We start from the raw sequence: 21,328 nt of genomic DNA, 5'->3' as shown, positions 1-21,328 counted from the left end.
GATTGCTGAAGCTAGGACTTCTAGTACTATGTTGAATAGCAGTGGTGATAACGGACATCCCTGCCATGTTCTTGACCTTAGCAGAAAAGCTTTCAGTTTTTCTCCATTGAGAATGATATTTGCGGTGGGTTTTTCATAGATGGCTTTGAAAATATTGAGTTATGTGCCCTCTATCCCTACACTTTGAAGAGTTTTGATCAGGAAGGGATGCTGTACTTTGTCAAATGCTTTTTCAGCATCTATGGAGAGTATCATATGGTTCTTGTTCTTTCTTTTATTAATGTGTTGTATCACACTGATTGATTTGCGGATGTTGAACCAACCTTGCAGCCCTGGAATAAATCCCACTTGGTCGTGGTGAATAATCCTGTTAATGTACCATTGAATCCTATTGGCTAGTATTTTGGCGAGAATTTTTGCATCTGTGTTCATCAAGGTTATTGGTCTGTAGTTCTCTTTTTTGATGGGATCCTTGTCTGGTTTTGGAATCAAGGTGATGCTGGCCTCATAAAATGAGTTTGGAAGTTGTCCTTCCATTTCTATTTTTTGGAACAGTTTCAGGAGAATAGGAATTAGTTCTTCTTTAAATGTTTGGTAGAATTCCCCCGGGAAGCCATCTGGCCCTGGGCTTTTGTTTGTTTGGAGGTTTTTGATGACTGTTTCAATCTCCTTACTGGTTATGGGTCTGTTCAGGCTTTCTATTTCTTCCTGGTTCAGTTGTGGTAGTTTATATGTCTCTAGGAATGCATCCATTTCTTCCAGATTGTCAAATTTGTTGGCGTAGAGTTGCTCATAGTATGTTCTTATAATTGTCTGTATTTCTTTGGTGTTCGTTGTGATCTCTCTTCTTTCATTTATGATTTTATTTATTTGGGTCCTTTCTCTTTTCTTTTTGATAAGTCTGGCCAGGGGTTTATCGTTCTTATTAATTCTTTCAAAGAACCAGCTCCTAGTTTCGTTGATTTGTTCTATTGTTTATTTGGTTTCTATTTCATTGATTTCTGCTCTGATCTTTATGATTTCTCTTCTCCTGCTGGGTTTAGGCTTTCTTTCTTTTTCTTTCTCCAGCTCTTTTAGGTGTAGGGTTAGGTTGTGTACCTGAGACCTTTCTTGTTTCTTGAGAAAGGCTTGTACCGCTATATATTTTCCTCTCAGGACTGCCTTTGTTGTGTCCCACAGATTTTAAACCGTTGTGTTTTCATTATCATTTGTTTCCATGAATTTTTTCAATTCTTCTTTAATTTCCTGGTTGACCCATTCATTCTTTAGAAGGATGCTGTTTAGTCTCCATGTATTTGGGTTCTTTCCAAATTTCCTCTTGTGATTGAGTTCTAGCTTCAGAGCATTGTGGTCTGAAAATATGCAGGGAATGATTCCAATCTTTTGATACCGGTTGAGACCTGATTTAGGACCAAGAATGTGATCTATTCTGGAGAATATTCCATGTGCACTAGAGAAGAATGTGTATTCTGTTGCTTTGGGATGAAATGTTCTGAATATATCTGTGATGTCCATCTGGTCCAGTGTGTCATTTAAGGCCTTGATTTCCTTGTTGATCTTTTGCTTGGATGATCTGTCCATTTCAGTGAGGGGAGTGTTAAAGTCCCCTACTATTATTGTATTATTGTCGATGTGTTTCTTTGATTTTGTTATTAATTGGTTTATAGTTGGCTGCTCCCACGTTAGGGGCATAGATATTTACAATTGTTAGATCTTCTTGTTGGACAGTTCCTTTGAGTATGATATAGTGTCCTTCCTCATCTCTTATTATAGTCTTTGGCTTAAAATCTAATTGATCTGATATAAGGATTGCCACTCCAGCTTTCTTCTGATGTCCATTAGCATGGTAAATTGTTTTCCACCCCCTCACTTTAAATCTGGAGGTGTCTTTGGGTCTAAAATGAGTTTCTTCTAGGCAACATATAGATGGGTTTTGTTTTTTTATCCATTCTGATACCCTGTGTCTTTTGATTGGAGCATTTAGCCCATTAACATTCAGGGTAAGTATTGAGAGATATGAATTTAGTGCCATTGTATTGCCTGTAAGGTGACTGTTATTGTATATTGTCTCTGTTTCTTTCTGATCTACTACTTTTAGGGTCTCTCTTTGCTTAGAGGACCCCTTTCAATATTTCCTGTAGAGCTGGTTTGGTATTTGCAAATTCTTTCAGTTTTTGTTTGTCCTGGAAGTTTTTAATCTCTCCTTCTATTTTCAATGATAGCCTAGCTGGATATAGTATTCTTGGCTGCATGTTTTTCTCGTTTAGTACTCTGAATATATCATGCCAGCTCTTTCTGGCCTGCCAGGTCTCTGTGGATAAGTCTGCTGCCAATCTAATATTTTTACCATTGTACGTTACAGACTTCTTTTCCCGGGCTGCTTTCAGAATCTTTTCTTTGTCACTAAGACTTGTCAATTTTACTATTAGGTGACGGGGTGTGGACCTATTCGTATTGATTTTGAGGGGGGTTCTCTGAACCTCCTGAATTTTGATGCTTGTTCCCTTTGCCATATTGGGGAAATTCTCTCCAATAATTCTCTCCAATATACCTTCTGCTCCCCTCTCTGTTTCCTCTTCTTCTGGAATCCCAATTATTCTAATGTTGTTTCGTCTTATGGTGTCACTTATCTCTCGAATTCTCCCCTCGTGGTCCAGTAGCTGTTTGTCCCTCTTTTGCTCAGCTTCTTTATTCTCTGTCATTTGGTCTTCTATATCGCTAATTCTTTCTTCTGCCTCATTTATCCTAGCAGTGAGAGCCTCCATTTTTGATTGCACCTCATTAATAGCTTTTTTGATTTCAACTTGGTTAGATTTTAGTTCTTTTATTTCTCCAGAAAGGGCTTTTATATCTCCCGAGAGGGTTTCTCTAATATCTTCCATGCCTTTTTCGAGCCCGGCTAGAACCTTGAGAATCGTCATTCTGAACTCTAGATCTGACATATTACCAATGTCTGTATTGATTAGGTCCCTAGCCTTTGGTACTGTCTTTTGTTCTTTTTTTGTGGTGAATTTTTCTGCCTTTTAATTTTGTCCAGATAAGAGTATATGAAGGAGCAAGTAAAATACTAAAAGGGTGGCAAGAACCCCAGGAAAATATGTTTTAGCCAAATCAGAAGAGATCCCAAATCGTGAGGGGGGAGAAAGGGGATAAAAAGAGGTTCAGAAAGGAAAAAAAAAAAAGAAACAATTAAAAAAAGAAAACCAATAAAGAAAAAATATTAAAAGGAAAAAAAAAGATATATATTAGATAAACTAGTTAAAAAATGTTAAAAAAGAAAAGGATAAAAGTTTAAAAAATTTAGCAGAAGAAGAAAAAAAAATTGAAAAAGAAAAAAAAATTAAATTAACTGCAAGGCTAAAGAATCATGGGGAGAAAGCCATGAGTTCCGTGCTTTGCTTTCTCCTCCTCTGGAATTCTGCTGCTCTCCTTGGTATTGAAACTGCACTCCTTGGTAGGTGAACTTGGTCCTGGCTGGGTTTCTTGTTGATCTTCTGGGGGAGGGGCCTGTTGTAGTGATCCTCAAGTGTCTTTGCCCCAGGGGGCGTTGCACCGCCCTTTCCCGGTCAGGTCTGAGTAATCCGCTCGGGTTTGCCATCGGGAGCTTTTGTTCTCTCAGTGCTTTCTGTAGAGTTCCGGAGGACGGGAATGAAGATGGCGGCCTCCCGGTCTCCGGCCCGGAGGAGCCGAGAGCCCGGGGCCCCACTCCTCAGTGCGCCGTCAGAGAACAGCGCCCAATTACTCCCGTCACCCTCTCCTCCGGCCGTGCTCCGAGCTGACCGAGCCTGCGACCGGTTCAAGGTAACCCCGAGCTTAGCGCTTACTCCTCGGCTCTGTCTCTGTAGCTGACTTCCCTGTTCTAATACCTGTAAGCTCTGTGACACTCAGACACCCCCAATCCTTCTGTGACCCTGCGGGACCTGAGGCCATGCTGACCCCACGTGGGCTTCACCCCGGTTAAGCCTCTGGAGCGATGTCCCTCAGCGGAACAGACTTTTAAAAGTCCTGATTTTGTGCTCTGTTGCTCCGCCACTTGCCAGGAGCCGGCCCCTCTCCCCGCGGTCTATCTTCCCGCTGCTTTGGATTCACTTCTCCGCCAGTCCTACCTTTCAGAAAGTGGTTGATTTTCTGTTTCTAGAGTTGCTATTCTTCTTCTCTTCGATCTTCTTTTGGATTTGTAGGTGTTTGCAATCTTTAGATAAGCTGATCTCCCGCTACCTGAAGTAGTCTCAGCCTGCTACTTCTCCGCCATCTTGACTCCTCGTGTAGTTTCATTTTATTCTTAATTGCTGAACATTTTTATAAGGAAAGTGTGTTGAATTTTGTCATATACTTTTCTGCATCAATAGATGATCATGTGTTTTTTTCTCTTCACTCTGTTAATGTGTGTTTCATCAATTGATTTTTATATTTTGAACCATCCTTGAATTCCAGGAATTAATTCCCCTTGGTCATAGTGTATAATCCTTTTAATATGCTGCTGAACTGACTTGCTAGTATTTTGCTGAGGATTTTTTGCATCAGTATTCACCAGGGATATTGGTCTGTGGTTTTCTGCTCTTGTAGTGTCTTTGTTATCAAGGTAATGCTAACCTCACTGAATAAGTGTCCCCTCTTTTTCAGTTTTTTAAGAGAGTTTGAGGAGGTGATGTTAATCCTTCCTTAAACATTTGGTAGAGTGTATCAGCCCTGGATCAGGGCTTTTTGTTGTTGTTGGGAAGTTTGTTTATTTTTTATTTTAAAATTTTATTTATTTTTTTAAAATTTCTTTTCAGTGCTCCAGAATTCATTGTTTATGCACCACACCTAGCACTCCATGTAATACATGTTGGGAGGTTTTTGATTACTGATTCTGTTTCTTAGAATATTCTTATTTTTTGATTGATTACTGATTCTATTTCTTAATAGTTGCAGGTCTATTCAGATTTTTCTTTTTCTTCATTATCAGTGTTGGTAGGTTTTGTATAGCTAGGAATTTACCCATTTTGTCTAGGTTATCCAATTTGTTAACATATAATCATTCATAGTATACGCTTATAATCCTTTTTTTCCCCTGTAAAATGGTAGTAATGTTCCTGCTCTCATTTCTGATTTTAGTGATTTGATTTTCTCTCTTTTTTTCTTAGTCAGTCTAGCTAAAGATGTGTCAATTTTATTGATCTTTGTAAAGAACCTACTTTTGGTTTCACTGATTTTCTCTATAGCTTTTCTCATCTTATTTTATTAGTCACCTCTCTCATATTTATTTTTTTACTTCTTTCAGCTTTTGGGTTTAGTTTATTCTTCATTTTCAATTTTTTTTTTAGATTTTATTTATTTATTTGACAGAGAGATCACAAGCAGGCAGAGAGGCAGGCAGAGAGAGAGGAGGAAGCAGGCTCCCTGCTGAGCAGAGAGCCCGATGCGGGGCTCAATCCCAGGACTCTGAGATCATGACCTGAGCCGAAGGCAGTGGCTTAACCCACTGAGCCACCCAGGCGCCCCCATTTTCAATTTTTTTAAGGTATCAATTTAGGTTGTTGATTTGAGATCTTTCTTCTGTTTAAATGTAAATACTTACAGCTATAAGTGTCCCTCTTAGTACTGCTTTCAGTTCATCCTATACATTTTGGTATGTTGTGTTTTCATTGTCATTTGTCTCAGGGCATTTGTCTTAAACTGTATTAGTTTGCCAGGGCTGCCATAACAAAGTGACACGGAAAGGGCATTTTAAACAACAGAAATTTATTTCCTCATAGTTCTGGAGGCTCTAAGTCCAAGATCACGGTGCTGGCAATGGTCGGTTGCCTCAAATGCCTCTCTCCTTGGCATGCAAATGGCTGCCTTCCTGTTGCCCCTACACACTCTTATTGTACTTGAATCTTTGGTGTCTCTCTCTGTAACAAATTTCCTCTTACAAGGACAGTAGTCAAATTGGATTAGAATCCACCCTAATGACCTCATGTAACTTAATCACCTATTTAAACACAATTATATTATAAGGTACTGGGGGTTAAAACTTCAACGTACGAGGGGCTTTTTTGGTTGGAGGGCGCACACAATTCAGCCCATAGAAGATATTTTCTAATTTCCCTTGTGATTTCTTCTTTCACCCGTTGGTTAGTTGAGTGTTTGGTTTAGTTTTCATATATTTGTGAATTTTTCAGTTTTCCTTTTGCTATTGATTTCTGGTTAAGTTTACTATGATCAGAAAAGATACATGTATTATTCCAGTCTTTTAAAATTTATTGAAACTGGTTTCATGGCATAACAAATGTCTATCTTGGTGAATGTTACATATGTACTAGAGAGAAATGTATAATTTTGCTGTTGTTGGGTAGATTGCTCTCTGTAGGTTTTTTAGGTCCAGTTGGTCAATAGTGTTGTGTAAGGCCTCCAGATCCATATGTATCTTTTGTTTGATTTCTAACCATTATTGAGAGTGGGGCATTGAAGTCTCTACCCATTATTGTAGAACTATCTATCCCTTCGATTATGTCAGTTGTCTGCCTCATATCTTTTGGAGCTCTGATGTTTGGTGTATATTATTTATAATTGTTATTGACAGCATATAGTTGAGTCATATTTTTTGTTTTATTTTGTTTTGTTTCCATTTTAATCCCTTTGCCAACCTCTGCCTTTTGATTGATGAGTTTAGTATATTGGTATTTAAGGTTATCATTCATACAAACAGAACTACTTTTGCATTTTGTTTTATGTTTTCTGTATGTCTTATAGCCTTTTGTCCCTCATTTCCTTAATTACTGCCTTCCTCCTTTACTGCCTTCCTCCATGTTTAGTTGACTTCTGTAGTGACATGTTTTGATTCCCTTCTCATTTTTTTGGTGTATGTTTTATTATATTTTCTTTGTGTTTACAGTGACAATTAGGTATGACATTCTAAAGTTATAACAACCTAATTTGAATTGATACTAACTTAACTTCAACTGCATACAAAAATTCTGCTTCTATATAGTTCTGCCACCCTTTGTTATCGATATCACAAATTACATTTTTCTACATTGTGTACCTATTATCATAGATTTATAATTATTTTTTTATGGACTTATTTTTTAAATCCTGCAGAAAATAACTAGTGGTGTGTTAGGCTGAGGAAGTGGGAAACAGCCTTCATGATTACAACTGATTATAGACATTGCCTCTGAGCAGCCTGAGCTATAGGTTCTCTTTTTTGCAGTTAAATAAACTTAAAAGCCCGGTTATGCTTGGAGAGAACACGGATAGTTTCTCTGAAGCTCTGTGTATATCTGGGTGAGAAATCACAGTTTCCTCCCAAATCTTCTAAAAAATGGCACATGAGTGGGTGGCAGGTTTGCTGCTCACTTTCCTTCCTCAGATCTGCTTTCTGTCAATGGACACACTTGGCTGTTGTCCGTGTGATCACTTTTGGGGCAAATCCAGCTTTTCCTAGCCTGCTGGTTTGCTTTTTTCCTTTTGGAAAGGTATCTTGGGCCAGTGAGTCCAGGATAAAATAGGCCAGAAACAAGAGTCAGAGATAGAGAGGGAAAGAGAGACAGAGGAAGGCAGTGGCATCATTTTGCACTCCTTGTTACTGGCTCTGGATTCCCTGCCAAGCAGAGCTGGCTTCTGTCCTGTATTGATGGTGTTTACATGATACAGAGCTTGAGAAGGAATGAGAGCAAACCTCTTTCTCTACCACTGATGACCAAACCATTACCTCTCCAGCATGTTCTTTGCACTAATCATTGTCTCTTATCTGCCCTTTAGAAATGTGAATCTTCTCAGAAGTGTTAATATATTAGGTATTTAATATTTTTAACATTCTTAGATACTTTTTTTCTTGATAAAATGACATAAGCACGATAGGACTACCCAGTGTTTGGATCTAGAAAGAACTAGGGTGTCTGGAGCTAAGATAACGGTTATAGATAGGGGAGGGCTGGGAGGTGTTGCAAACACACTGTATCCATCTTGTAGGTTGGCATAGATGGGTCTTATTTACAATCATGGCAGCAGGTTTCTTGATAATGGTGGACCTGAATCAATTCTAGCTGTTTAAAATTTACTGCTTAAGGATCTAAAATGTGGCTAATACCCAGGGCTGTGGGGACAAGGATTTGTTCTCTTCTGTAACTGAAAGGCATAGTAAGGCTCTCTGTGGACCATAAGCACCAGGATACCTCTTGCCCAGTGACTCCACTTCTAGGAATCTGTCCTAGGAAACTTTTGGAGGCACGTACAAAGACTTATCTACTAGGACTTTCATAATGTTTGTTACTTATATTAGTAAAGAAGTAGAAATTCCCTAAATTTCCAACAGCAGAGGATGGTTATGCCTAATATGGGGATTCACGTAATGGAATATGATGCTAATATGTAAATCACATTGTAGAAGAACATTTAATAACACAGAAATGTTAATGACTTATCTAAGTTAAACAATTAGAGAACAAAGCAACTTATTTGTTTGAATGTATGTCTGGAAACTCATATATTTGAAGACGACTTTATTATTTTTTTTTATGTTCAATTAGCCAACATATGGTACATCATTAGTTTTAGAAGTAGTGTTCAACAATTTGTTAGTTGCATATAACATTGAGTGCTGACTTTAAAACTATTCATTTATATTTAGAAAAAAAAAGATTGAAAGGAAGTTCTTTTTTATTTTTTAGCTCTTTACTTAAATTCCACTTAGTTAACAAACATTGTTATATTTTCGATATAGTAATTCAAAATTTCCACACAACACCTGGTGCTCATCATGACAAGGGCACCCCTTAATCTCCATCACCTATTTCACCCATCTCCCCATCCACCTCCCCTCTGGTAACCATCTATAGATAAGCTTGTATCTTTGAAATACAGAATTATATATAATAATTTTATCCGTTATCCTCTTCTGTAGTTTCCAAATTATTCAAATAAGTATTGCCTGCTTATAAGTTTGCAGGCATATATGAATTTTACACATGTATACACAGAGTTGTTGAGACACTAGGAAAATAGACACTGTTGAATTTTGTGAATTTTGACAACACCTGGCCTTAGATGTGAAGTCAGAAAAATGTCAATGAGATTTTTTTTTTCCAGAAGGAAAAAAGTTCAGGAATAATATAGATCTCATTAATATTTTCTACCTTAATTAAGTCAGAAAGAAAAATCACTGTGAAATATGTTTCTTGGGTAATCCTGAATCTTCTCTATATGCAGTTTGTGAGTTTTCTATCTTCCAGGACAGAAGGTCAGGGATCCTGTGAAGTAACTTGGTCTGAAGCCCTCTCTGAGCCTCCCTTCTTTGCAAAAATGAAATGGATGGGAACAATGGAAAATAATACCTGGACAATGTAAAATTCAATTTAAATTTGGAATAGCCTGAAGCCTTTGGGAAATTTCCTAGCAAAACTAATTTTATTTTTGGCTCTTTAGAATCATAACTAAATATTAAAAAGCTTAGAAACTACTTCCTATATACTTAACTACAATTATAAAATACTGTGTGTAAACAAAGTGCAATAGAAATGTTAAAAAATTAAATCAGCCAGATGTGTTCACCTCAGAGAAAATAAATGGACTTTTGACTTTTCCCCATTTTTGATTTTCCTCCTTCGTGGCTGTAAGGTGAATTCTCAGCATTGTGCAATGTGGCACTGCCGTGAGCTTTGCTGAGAGCCTGTGGATAATGCTTTCTAAGGAGCAATGGCATCTCCACTCTCTTGAACATGCTCTGCTCTTCAGAGGGTAGGTGGTATTTCTGAGCACATTATTGATCTGATAATGATTTACAAAACTATTTCATGGAGTCAAAAAGGCAACTCATGCAAATAAGCTATGATTACTGGGATTTAAGCACTGACATTGAACAGGGCACCAGTCACGGTACCCAATAAAACAAGATGGAAATATCATGGCAGCCATTCATAAGAGGCTCACAGTGTTATAGAAATAATTGAATTGAATTGAAGCCAAACTATGCTTACCATTTATATCTCCTAATTTAGTGTGACTCACTTTAGTGAGTTTTTTCTTTTAATCCACATTATACAGATGAGAAAATGGAAGCTCAGAGTGGTTAAATAATGTGAGTGAGGTCTCCGTAACAGTCTCCTTTCCCAGGAATGCTATGTAACAGACCACCTCAGGGAGTAATGGAAAACGCTGGATATTAGTTGACTCATTGAGACATTTATCTAAATGTGCCTGAGGCCCTTCTTCATTTGCAGTTATGAGACATGAAAAATTTAAAGCCCAACTAATTGTTTAAACCAGTTTGAACAGCTAACAGTTAAAGTGTATAAATTATTAAATCACTCAAGTGGAATTCATCTTCCATCTCTGCTCTCATGAGTGCTAGTTAGGACATCTATTCTATACCTTGTTCTCTGCTGTGTTCTTCTTCCTGGCTATTAAAGCTCCTGAGGACAGAGTCCTCTCTTATCTGTGTTCCCCAGTAAAGTATGCAGGGCTGCCCAGAGGTGTACTCAGAGAACACATTGCTGGCCCAAGACAGACTCCCTTCCAGGCTCTGGTGTGGAATGGTAGGTGTTGTTGGGCACAGCTCAGGGCTCTGGTTTTATCCACCCATGAGACCAGAGTCTTATTGTCCTGCTGTCACAGGTACATGCTGGAATGAAAGGAGAAAGAGGGTGGGAATACTTTTTTTTCCTTTCTCTGCCTTTACTATTATTATCCCTGGTGAGTGTTTCATGGCATCCACAGCAGCTCTGTGTGGCCTGGGATCCTTTAGGAAAGTCAATGTATTTGTGTATAAAATGACATAGTCCCAACAGTTAATAATGAAAATTATTTCTGCAGCTTTTCATGAAAAGCTGGTTGCTTTTAAACATCATGTGTCCTTGAATGAGGACCATATATGTTTGTGGACTCTCTTGTGCTCTCTTGAGCTCCTGATTTGGATAAGTTTATGGTGGCCCTTCCTCTAGTGCAGGCTAGCACAGTGGAGGGGGTGTCCCTACAGTGTGAAGCTTTGCTTTGTTTCACTTGTGGCTTCCATCCCCATGAGAGATCCATCGTTGCCATTTTATCATTTCATTTTGACCCCGTGGATGCTGAGTTTTGCTGGTCTTCAATGGGGAGCCAGTAGGATATTTTAAATGTGTGATATTTAAATACTGTGATCTTAGGAAATAGAATTTTTTGAGTATAGAAAGGCCCATCAGACTCTGAACAGTTTTCTCCATGAAAAGTTCTGCATGGGGGGGCGCCTGGGTGGCTCAGTGGGTTAAAGTCTCTGCCTCTGGCTTGGGTCATGGTCTCGGGGTCCTGGGATCGAGCCCCCATCAGGCTCGCTGCTCGGCCGGGAGCCTGTTTCCTCCTCTCTCTCTGCCTGCCTCTCCACCTACTTGTGATCTCTGTCTGTCAAATAAATAAAATCTTTAAAAAAAAAAAAGTTCTGCATGGAATTGCAAAGCCTGAAAGTATCAATCCTAGAGTGTCTGGTCTCTTATGTGTTTCTTTTTTGCATTGCCAACCTGGTTTATGCTGGCTAGGAGAGTTGTTTCTTTTTTTATTTTCTTTTTTATTTTTTTTAAGGAGAGTTGTTTCTAATGGTCTTTTTTAAACTCTAGCTTTTTACAATTCAGTTATAACTTATGTAAAATTTATCACTGAATTTCAGGCATGTTCTTGGATATAGCCCCAATTACCAGTAACACTTCCACCATTTTTGTGTTGGTGATCCTTTTTCCTTCACTGTGTCTTTCAGGTCTCACTCTTCTTTACCTCAGCTCTTCAGCTCCAGGTCAAAAGATCCCTGCTTTACAGAAAACACCCCTTTGCTGAGAAATTCCTCACAAGAGAAAAGGTGAGTTTCCCCCCAACCCACTTCTTGTAAAATTAGGAAATCTCTGAGCATTGTCCTTGGCATTTATGTTGGAGAATTTCTTCCCGAGATGTGAATTTTCACCTGACATATTGTTTGGTCTCTGCCAGATCCTTGTCGGTTCAATGTAGTATACATTCATGATTCTAGTCATTGTAGTCTATAGCTTATGAATTCATAAGCTATATTCATATCCCTGCTCCCTTAAATAACACATGTGCACATTCATGCATATCCACAGCTCTGATGGGCCATCTTACCAGGCCAGGGATTCTGAGCTGGGTGAGGAAGACACAGTCCAGAGTTATTTTTGTTTTTTGTTGTAACAGCTGGAGCAGGGGTACTACTGGCATTTAAGGGTAAAGGCCAGGGATGCTGCTTAACATCTTGCAAAGCACAGGACACTTCTCCACAACAAAGGATTATCTGTCTCAAATGTCATTAGCGATGAGGTTGAAAATGTATGATTTAAGAGGAACCTCCACTTCCTGCAAGTTTGAAGGTCCTACTGGGGACAGATAGGATGGTTCTGGACTCTCTGATCAGAGCTGATCTGGACGATAACTCTGTCCCCTAGGATAAAGGGCCCTCATCCAGGTATCCAAGCTCATCTCTTTTTCTTTTTGCAGACAAACTTTCTGGAAGCCTGAACTGCCTGCTCAGTATCCCTTCACATCCCACACATTGCAAACTTGGTGGCATTGTGACAGATCCTTTCCTGTCACCTGATCCCATGCATCTGCATCAGCAGGCAGGCTGCTATGTTACCTACACCTACCTCCCTCCCATCCTCTAAGGAGTTGCCCACCCTCTTTTCAGCCCTGTCTGCAAACATTGTTGGGGGGGACTTCATACTTTATAGAGTGTATCAGAATTCTTTGGGGTACTTGTATGCCATGTGGATTCCTAGGCTCAGTTGCTGAAGACTCGCCCCATTTAGATAGGGTGTAAGAATGTGGATTTAATAACCTCCAGTGCAGGGACAGACTGGCTCCCTCCAGGAGATTCCTGATGACAAGTTGTGTCTTCCTGCAAAAGTTCCCACTAAGGCCATTGACTAGACAAACTTTCTCCCCTTCTTGCTCTCCAGGGAAGTCTCACTCAACTTCAGAGGGGCTCAAATGTCACCATTGGTTCCCCTCCCAAATCCCTCAAGAGTCAATCCTTCTGTGCTCTTAAATACCACACTCCTACCCATACTTTACAACATGCCTTATGTTCCGTGGTTATGCCTACCAGCCTACCTTTTCTTTGTCTCACATCCTAGTGTCCAGCACAGCCCCTGCAACCAGGAGGATAACTTAATATTTCTCCATTTCTCCTAATACATAACTTTAAAAACAAACACTTAAAACATCAATTCCCTTAATTCTTTCCTTTGAATTACTTGGTAAACCATGAAAAACCCACAGCAAATATCATCCTCAAAGGGAAAAAGCTCACAGCCTTCCCTTTGAGATCAGGAACACGACAAGGATGCCCACTCTCACCACTCTCGTTCAACATAGTATTAGAAGTCCTAACAACAGCAATCAGACAACAAAGAGAAATAAAAGGTATCCAAATTGGCAATGAAGAAGTCAAACTCTCTCTCTTTGCAGATGACATGATACTTTATATGGAAAACCCAAAAGACTCCACCCCCAAACTGCTAGAACTCATACAACAATTTAGTAACGTGGCAGGATACAAAGTCAATGTACAAAAATCAGTTGCTTTCTTATACACTAACAATGAAAACACAGAAAGGGAAATTAGAGAATCTATTCCATTTGCTATAGCACCAGGAACCACAAGATACCTGGGAATAAACCTAACCAAAGAGGTAAAGGATCTGTACTCGAGGAACTACAGAACACTCATGAAAGAAATTGAAGAAGACACAAAAGATGGAAGACCATTCCATGCTCTTGGATCAGAAGAATAAATATTGTTAAAATGTCTATACTGCCTAGAGCAATCTATACTTTTTTTTTTTGAGATAAAGATTGAGGTTCTTTTTTGTTTTTTAATTTATTTTCAGCATAACAGTATTCGTTGTTTTTGCACCACACCCAGTGCTCCATGCAATATGTGCCCTCCCCAATACCCACCACCTGGTTCCCCCCGACCTCCCACCCCCTGCCCCTTCAAAACCCTCAGGTTGTTTTTCAGAGTCCTAGTCTCTCATGGTTCACTTCCCCTTCCAGTTTCCCCTCAGCTCCCTTCTCCTCTCCATCTCCCATGTCCTCCATGTATTTGTTATGCTCCACAAATAAAGTGAAACCATATGATAATTGACTCTCTCTGCTTGACTATTTCACTCAGCATAATCTCTTCCAGTCCGTCCATGTTGCTACAAAGTTGGGTATTCATCCTTTCTGATGGAGGCATAATACTCCATAGTGTATATGGACCACATCTTCTTTATCCATTCGTCCATTGAAGGGCATCTTGGTTCTTTCCACAGTTTGGCGACCGTGGCCATTGCTGCTATAAACATTGGGGTACAGATGGCCCTTCTTTTCACTACATCTGTATCTTTGGGGTAAATACCCAGTAGTGCAAATGCAGGGTCATAGGGAAACTCTATTTTTAATTTCTTGAGGAATCTCCACACTGTTCTCCAAAATGGCTGCACCAACTTGCATTCCCACCAACAGTGTAAGAGGGTCCCCTTTCTCTACATCCTCTCCAACATAAGTTGTTTCCTGTCTTGCTAATTTTGGGCCATTCTAACTGGTGTAAGGTGGTATCTCAATGTGGTTTTCATTTGAATCTCCCTGATGGCTAGTGATGATGAACATTTTTTCATGTGTCTGATAGCCATTTTGTATGTCCTCATTGGAGAAGTGTCTGTTCATATCTTCTGCCCATTTTTTGATATGATTATCTGTTTGTGTGTGTTGAGTTTGAGGAGTTCTTGAGCAATCTATACTTTTAATGCCATTCTGATCATAATTCCACTGGTATTTTTCAAAGAGCTAGAGCAAATAATCCTAAAATTTGTATGGAATCAGAAGAGATGCCGAATTGCTAAGGAAATGTTTGAAAAAGAAAAAACAAAACTGGTAGCATCATGTTACCTGATTTCAAGCTTTACTACAAAGCTGTGATCACCAAGACAGCATGGTATTCATAAAAACAGATACATAGACCAGTGGAACAGAGTAGAGAGCCCAGATAGGGACCCTCACCTCTATGATCAAATTATCTTCGACAAAGCAGGAAAAAATACACAGTGGAAAAAAGACAGTCTCTTCAATAAATGGTGCTGGAAAAATTGGACAGCTATATGTAGAAGAATGAAACTTGACCATTCTCTTATATCGTACACAAAGATAAACTCAAAATGGATAAAAGACCTCAACGATGAGACAGGAATCCATCAGAATCTTCTAGAGGAGACATAGGTAGTAACCTCTTCGATATCAGCCACAGCAACTTCTTTCAAGATATGTCTCCAAAGGCAAAGGAAACAAAAGCAAAATAAACTTTTGGGACTTCATCAAGATCAAAACTTCTGCACAGCAAAGGAAATGGTCAAGAAAACAAAGGGGCAACCCATGGAATAGGAGAAGATATTTGCAAATGACAGTACAGACAAAAGGTTGATATCCAGGATCTATAAAGAACTTCTCAAACTCAACACACACAAAACAGATAATCATATCAAAAAAATGGGCAGAAGATATGAACAGACACTTCTCCAATGAGGACATACAAATGGCTATCAGACACATGAAAAAATGTTCATCATCACTAGCCATCAGGGAGATTCAAATGAAAACCCACATTGAGATACCACCTTACACCAGTTAGAATGGCCAAAATTAGCAAGACAGGAAACAACTTGTGTTGGAGAGGATGTAGAGAAAAGGGGAAACCCTCTTACACTGTTGGTGGGAATGCAAGTGGTGCAGCCATTTTGGAGAACAGTGTGGAGATTCCTCAAGAAATTAAAAATAGAGTTTCCCTATGACCTGCATTTGCACTACTGGTTATTTACCCAAAGATACAGATTTAGTGAAAAGAAGGGCCATCTGTACCCCACTGTTTATAGCAGCAATGGCCACGGTCGCCAAACTGTGGAAAGAACCAAGATGCCCTTCAATGGACGAATGGATAAAGAAGAAGATGTGGTCCATATACACTATGGAGTATTATGCCTCCATCAGAAAGGATGAATACCCCAACTTTGTAGCAACATGGACGGGAATGGAAGAGATATGCTGAGTGAAATAAGTCAAGCAGAGAGAGTCAATTATCATATGGTTTCACTTTATTTGTGGAGCATAAAAATAACATGGAGGACATGGGGAGATGGAGAGGAGAAGGGAGCTGAGGGAAATTGGAAAAGGGAGATGAGAGACTATGGACTCTGAAAAACAATCTGAGGGTTTTGAATGGGTGGGGTGTGGGAGGTTGGGGGAGCCAGGTGGTGGGTATTGTGGCAGGCACGTATTGTATGGAGCATTGCGTGTGGTGCATAAACAGTGAATTCGGTTATGCTGAAAAATTAAAAAAAAGGAACTCATGTTTCATTGGAAAAGCATAATGTGTAGGCATTTGTCCTGGGCACATGGAGCACAGAAACATGCCCTGGGATGCCAAGCTGTGCCTTGTTGTTGCACACTGAAATAAAGTTCTCAGACACCAATCTGAGCAGTTGTGCAGGGCTGCCTCTGCAAGGGAGAGCAGCAGCAGCTGAGTCCTGCACATACCATTTATTTATTTATTTATTTGCTCATTTATTTATTTATATCAGAAATGCAAGGAAAATGCCTCAAATGTGGGAAAGAAGTACAAAGGGATGGCAAATATCTTGAAGCAAACTTGCATTTTCCACTGTGCAAAGGCATGCAGGGAGTCAGTCATGGGATAAGGGAGGAGTGGGTTGTATGGGCTGGCAATTGCCAGGTGCAGAAAGAGGAGACTGGGTGTTACATTCTTTCCTAGCTCCTAACTCATGCCCTGCCCCCAGGGATCATGGGGTCCCACTCTTATCCCACCATTGTGTTCAATAGCTCGAGAACAGGAACTCTGTTGCTGTTCCATCTGCTTCCACAGTCACTCGTTAGGGCTTACAATGTATTTTCTAAGAGTAACTCCAAGTGCCTCATGCCAAAAACCACTACAGAGGAACAGAACATGGGTCAGGTTTACCTATAAAAAGTTTTTCTTCTTTTCAAGGTTTTGAGGGCAGGAATTTGCAGCTGATGGTATAAGGTCGGCGCAGGCTGTGTACCTGCACTGACCAGCCTAGTAGCTACTTGTCACAGGCATTATTCAAAGTTAAATTAATTAAAATTAAGTAAGGTTAAAAATTCAGTTCTTCAGTTACACACTTCAAGTGACCAATGAGCATGTATGACTACCATGCTGGAGAGGACAGAGAAAGTGCCCATTGGCACAGAAGTTCTATTGCACAGCATTGTTCTAGTTACACTGGTGTTAGCTTTCTTCTGGACACTTCTAAAAGAAGTTTCCTTGGTTTCAGTTTTTGTTACAGTTGTATTTGTTCACCAGTGAGGGAGTCGTGATAATCATTCTTACACGTAAGTATGTTCCAGTCACAAAACTCTTTCTTTTCTTTTTTTTTTTTAAAATTTTATTTTTAATAAACATATATTTTATCCCCAGGGGTACAGGTCTGCGAATCGCCAGGTTTACACACTTCACAGCACTCACCATAGCACATACCCTCCCCAATATCCATAACCCACCCCCCCTCTCCCAACCCCCCTCCCCCGATCAACCCTCAGTTTGTTTTGTGAGATTAAGAGTCACTTATGGTTTGTCTCCCTCCAATATTGATTAGTTTGCAGCACAGTCAGGATTCATTTGTTATTGTTACACATTAGTATCACACAGCCTAATTTCCATCTTTGGGCTTCTCTTTATGAATAAGACTATTTTTTTTCTTATTGTAAACCAGTTTGAAAGCAGTTACACCTGTTGAGCTAGTTGGGCTTGAGAGGCATCATTGGTTTCTAAGATCACAGCCCATTATGTAAGTGCGGTTATCCCATGAATATTCCAGGCAATACATGAAAATACTAGGCTTTAGTGCAACTTCACTAGAGTCAAGTGTATCTGAACTGAGGGTTTGTTCAGAAGCCCAGAGATTCAACTAAAAGTAAATGGATGTGTCCACATGTCATTTTGAGAAGTTTGTGATGCCTTTTGAATCATCCTTCTAGATAGAGGTTCCGTTCTTGGGCCCATTGAGTCCAGCACTGATGTTCTCCACTCTTGCTCATGCTCATGTATAGGTTGAATGGAAAAGCCAGGTAGACCATCTTCCCTATAGCTCTATTATGGAAAGACAACTGTAGGCATACACCACTCATTCTCCTTCAAGAAAAGGTGACAACTAGGTATTGAGAACTCCAGCACAATCAAAGAGAAAGCAAATACAGAATGAACTGGAGTTGGTCTGAGCCAGAAACAGCTTTATTGGAAAGTTCCAAACTCAGAAAAAACTGATGTTTTTTGAAGGTCCACAATCATATGCATGACCTCAAATGATTTTCTTTAGCTAAGTGCTCTGTGATGTCAAGAAGACCCAGTTCCACCAGTTTGACAGCACTAAAATGTCTGTGGTCCTTTTAAAGACCAGAATTGGTTTCACATTTCATACTTACCACTGAAATGAAATCTTATTTTGGAGATGCTACTATTTCTGTGAAAATAACCACAAAGACTTGCTTTCCAGGTCATGGCGCATGCCTATTTGCCACCCAGATTTCATCACTGCTGAAGAATCTTGGGGAAACAGCTCAGCTGAGTGGGAGGGAGGATCCCTGCTGATCAAAGACTTGGCTGGTTCCTCTGGATCTGCCTCCCAAGAGAAGGGGAAACCTCTGGACAGTGCTCATATCAGGTTCCGTCTTTTGAAGCTGAGGTAGGAAGACTTCGAGTGCTGGCACTGGCACAGGGTGATGGTTGCACAGAGCATCCCTGGGACTGGGCTGGGGGCGGTTCTCCACCCTCACTGCATCCTTCCCAACCAGCAGAATGAGTTGAGGAAGAAGGGTTTTCACATTTGGCCAGGCTGCACTTTTCCTGGAAGGTTATCTACATCTTCTCCAGGCCCTAGAAAATATGTAAGGAAGCACTGCTAATCAGCATGGAACCTGTAGGGCTACAGGACAGCCGGATTACAGACATAAATGACTAACATTTATTTATCTACACTCCTTCTTGTTTGTGTTGTGGGGGGTCTTCATGGCATGACCTCGGTTTGCAGATGGAATCAGTTCACTTTAGCAGTTCCTGTGGGGTTTGTTCATTCTATCTATCTATCTATCTATCTATCTATCTATCTATCTAAGCTATCATTTATCTATACCCATCATCTATCTATCTCTATCTTTATCTTTATCTATATCTATTTATTCATTTATTAAAATATTTAATTAATTAATTTATTTGACAGAGAGAGAGAGAGAGAGTACAAGCAGGGGGAGCAGCAGGTAGAGGGGGAAGCAGAGTTCTTGCTGAGCAGGGATCCTGATGTAGGACTCGATCCCAGGACCCCAGGATCATGGCCTGATCTGAAGGCAGACACTTGACTGACTGAGCCACCCAGGTGTCCCCCCACCATGGTGTTTTAAAAGCTGATATTATCCCTGGTAGTTGGTGATGAAACATGTTATTAGAAGGGTTGGCTCTAGTGCCAGGGCTCATCCTTCAGGAAACTGCTGTCCAGCCTGGTGTGAGCTGGGACCCTGAGGCTGTGAGAAAGGGGGTTTCTGGTAGTGGTGGTAGACAGGCTATGCTTGCACACACAGAGGAGGGCTTAGGCATGCGTGTATGTGGGAAAGCTGAGGGCATTATGTTGGACCATGAGAATGGTCTAGCCAGAGCTGGAGCACTTTTGCTCTCTCCCTGCTTTGTCTACTGGGCTTTATAGGTACATTTACTTAAAGAAAGGTTTTGTTGAGAGACACATGTTTGAAAGTGGCATCTCTAAGAACAGAATAAGGCTTGGGGACCAGGACTATCAGATCCTCATTCCAGATATGCTCTGAGGTAGCTGAGGTATTAGCAGAGGCAGACACATCCATTCAACTATCTCCTTGTCTCTTTGTGTTTCCCTCACTACATAGCCTTGCATGGGCTTCTACTAAGATGGTCTACTTGCATGGGAAAGCTCATGCATAGGTGAGAAGACACTTTGTAGCTATCAAATAATAGTATTATTATTTGTCTACATTAGGGTACCTGTCTTTTCTGAAGCTGTTTGAAGGCCTGGTTAGAAATGTACCTATCTGCATGCCCAAAGTGCACCTGTTTGTATGCTGAGAAGCCCACTCTCATTGTTCTATTGATCCTTCTATCAATCTTGATAGGTAGATGAAGGAAGGGACTTCAGGGAGGATAAGGATTTTGCCTGGGGTCATGCAGCTTGTAAGCTGGGGGTGGGTAGGCAGGGATGTGACCTCCATATCCTCCACCTCTTCTTGACTATGGAGATTGTGTTTCCCAACATGTTTTCCCAGCCATGCATGTGTTTTTCATGATTACTGGTCTCAGCTGCCTGCATAAATGTGACAAATATTTGGCCACAGAGTCTGCTATGAAATTCAGTAAATTGTGTGAAAGTGTGTAAATAGGGATCTGACCCTAAGGACCACCAGGATGGTGAGCTCTGACACTATTAACACCCTGCCTTAACTGATTGGTTCACAGCTTGTGAAGATGCCAGGTACTTCAACTGTCCCACACCATGGAGAAATTAAACCATGTACATTTGGGACTTTACTTTCTGTAGTTGCTTTATCTTCTAGGATTCATGGAATAGTTGCATTGAGCTTGCCACTGAACTAAAAGACTTAATGTCATTCTTTTTAACAGTTTAAAATATACCATGTATGGTCATTGGGAAACTTCTAAAACATATTTTGGGTTGTCAGCTTTGCTGTATATGGCCATTATGTAGAAAAAAATTTGTGTTTAGGATAGCTAAATCAATGTCTCATGCTTTAAAAAAGAAATATCATTTTGATTCCCATTTATTTGTTACTATTTTTGAGTATAATTGACATAGAATGTTCCATTAATTTCAGATATACAACACAGTGTTTCAACAAATGTATATGTTATGCTGTCTTCAAGTGTACTACCATTTGTCACCATGGAATGCTCTTAAAATACCAGACTATATTCTCTACGCTGTACCTTTTATTCCCATGTTTTGTACATTCTGTAAGTAGAAGACTGTATCTCCCACTCCTCCTCACCCATTTTGCCCATCCCTCTACCTCCCTCCCTCTGGCAACCATTAGTTATTCTCTGTATTTATAGGTCTCCAGTCTGCTTTCTCTTTGTTTATTCATTTGTTTTGTTTTTAGATTCCGTATATGAATGAAATCATTTGTTATTTGTGTTCTCTGCTTGACTTATTTCACTAAGCATAATACCTTCTAAGTCCATCCATGTTGTCACAGATGGCAAGATCTTGTCCTTTTTATGGCTGAGTATATTTCATTATATGTAAATGTAAACACACCCCCCCCCCATATTCCATATCCATTCGTC

At 39.9% G+C, this 21,328-nt stretch overlaps 1 protein-coding gene across 4 annotated transcripts in view; it reads left to right on the top strand.

Annotated features, from left to right (window-relative positions):
• OCA2 (OCA2 melanosomal transmembrane protein) overlaps window positions 1-21,328 on the top strand; it is a 504,704-nt gene that overhangs the window by 78,350 nt on the left and 405,026 nt on the right. For all 4 annotated transcript variants that reach the window (XM_047738795.1, XM_047738792.1, XM_047738793.1 and 1 more), the window contains 2 exons: window positions 11,687-11,785; window positions 18,501-18,689. In XM_047738795.1, coding sequence (XP_047594751.1) covers window positions 11,687-11,785; window positions 18,501-18,689 — 288 coding nt within the window. The remainder of the gene's footprint in view (window positions 1-11,686; window positions 11,786-18,500; window positions 18,690-21,328) is intronic.

Source organism: Lutra lutra, chromosome 7 (assembly GCF_902655055.1).
Source record: "Lutra lutra chromosome 7, mLutLut1.2, whole genome shotgun sequence".
NCBI classification, from domain to species: domain Eukaryota; kingdom Metazoa; phylum Chordata; class Mammalia; order Carnivora; family Mustelidae; genus Lutra; species Lutra lutra.
The sequence above is the reverse complement of the archived record's forward strand: the minus strand, read 5'-3'. Positions and strand labels throughout refer to the sequence as shown.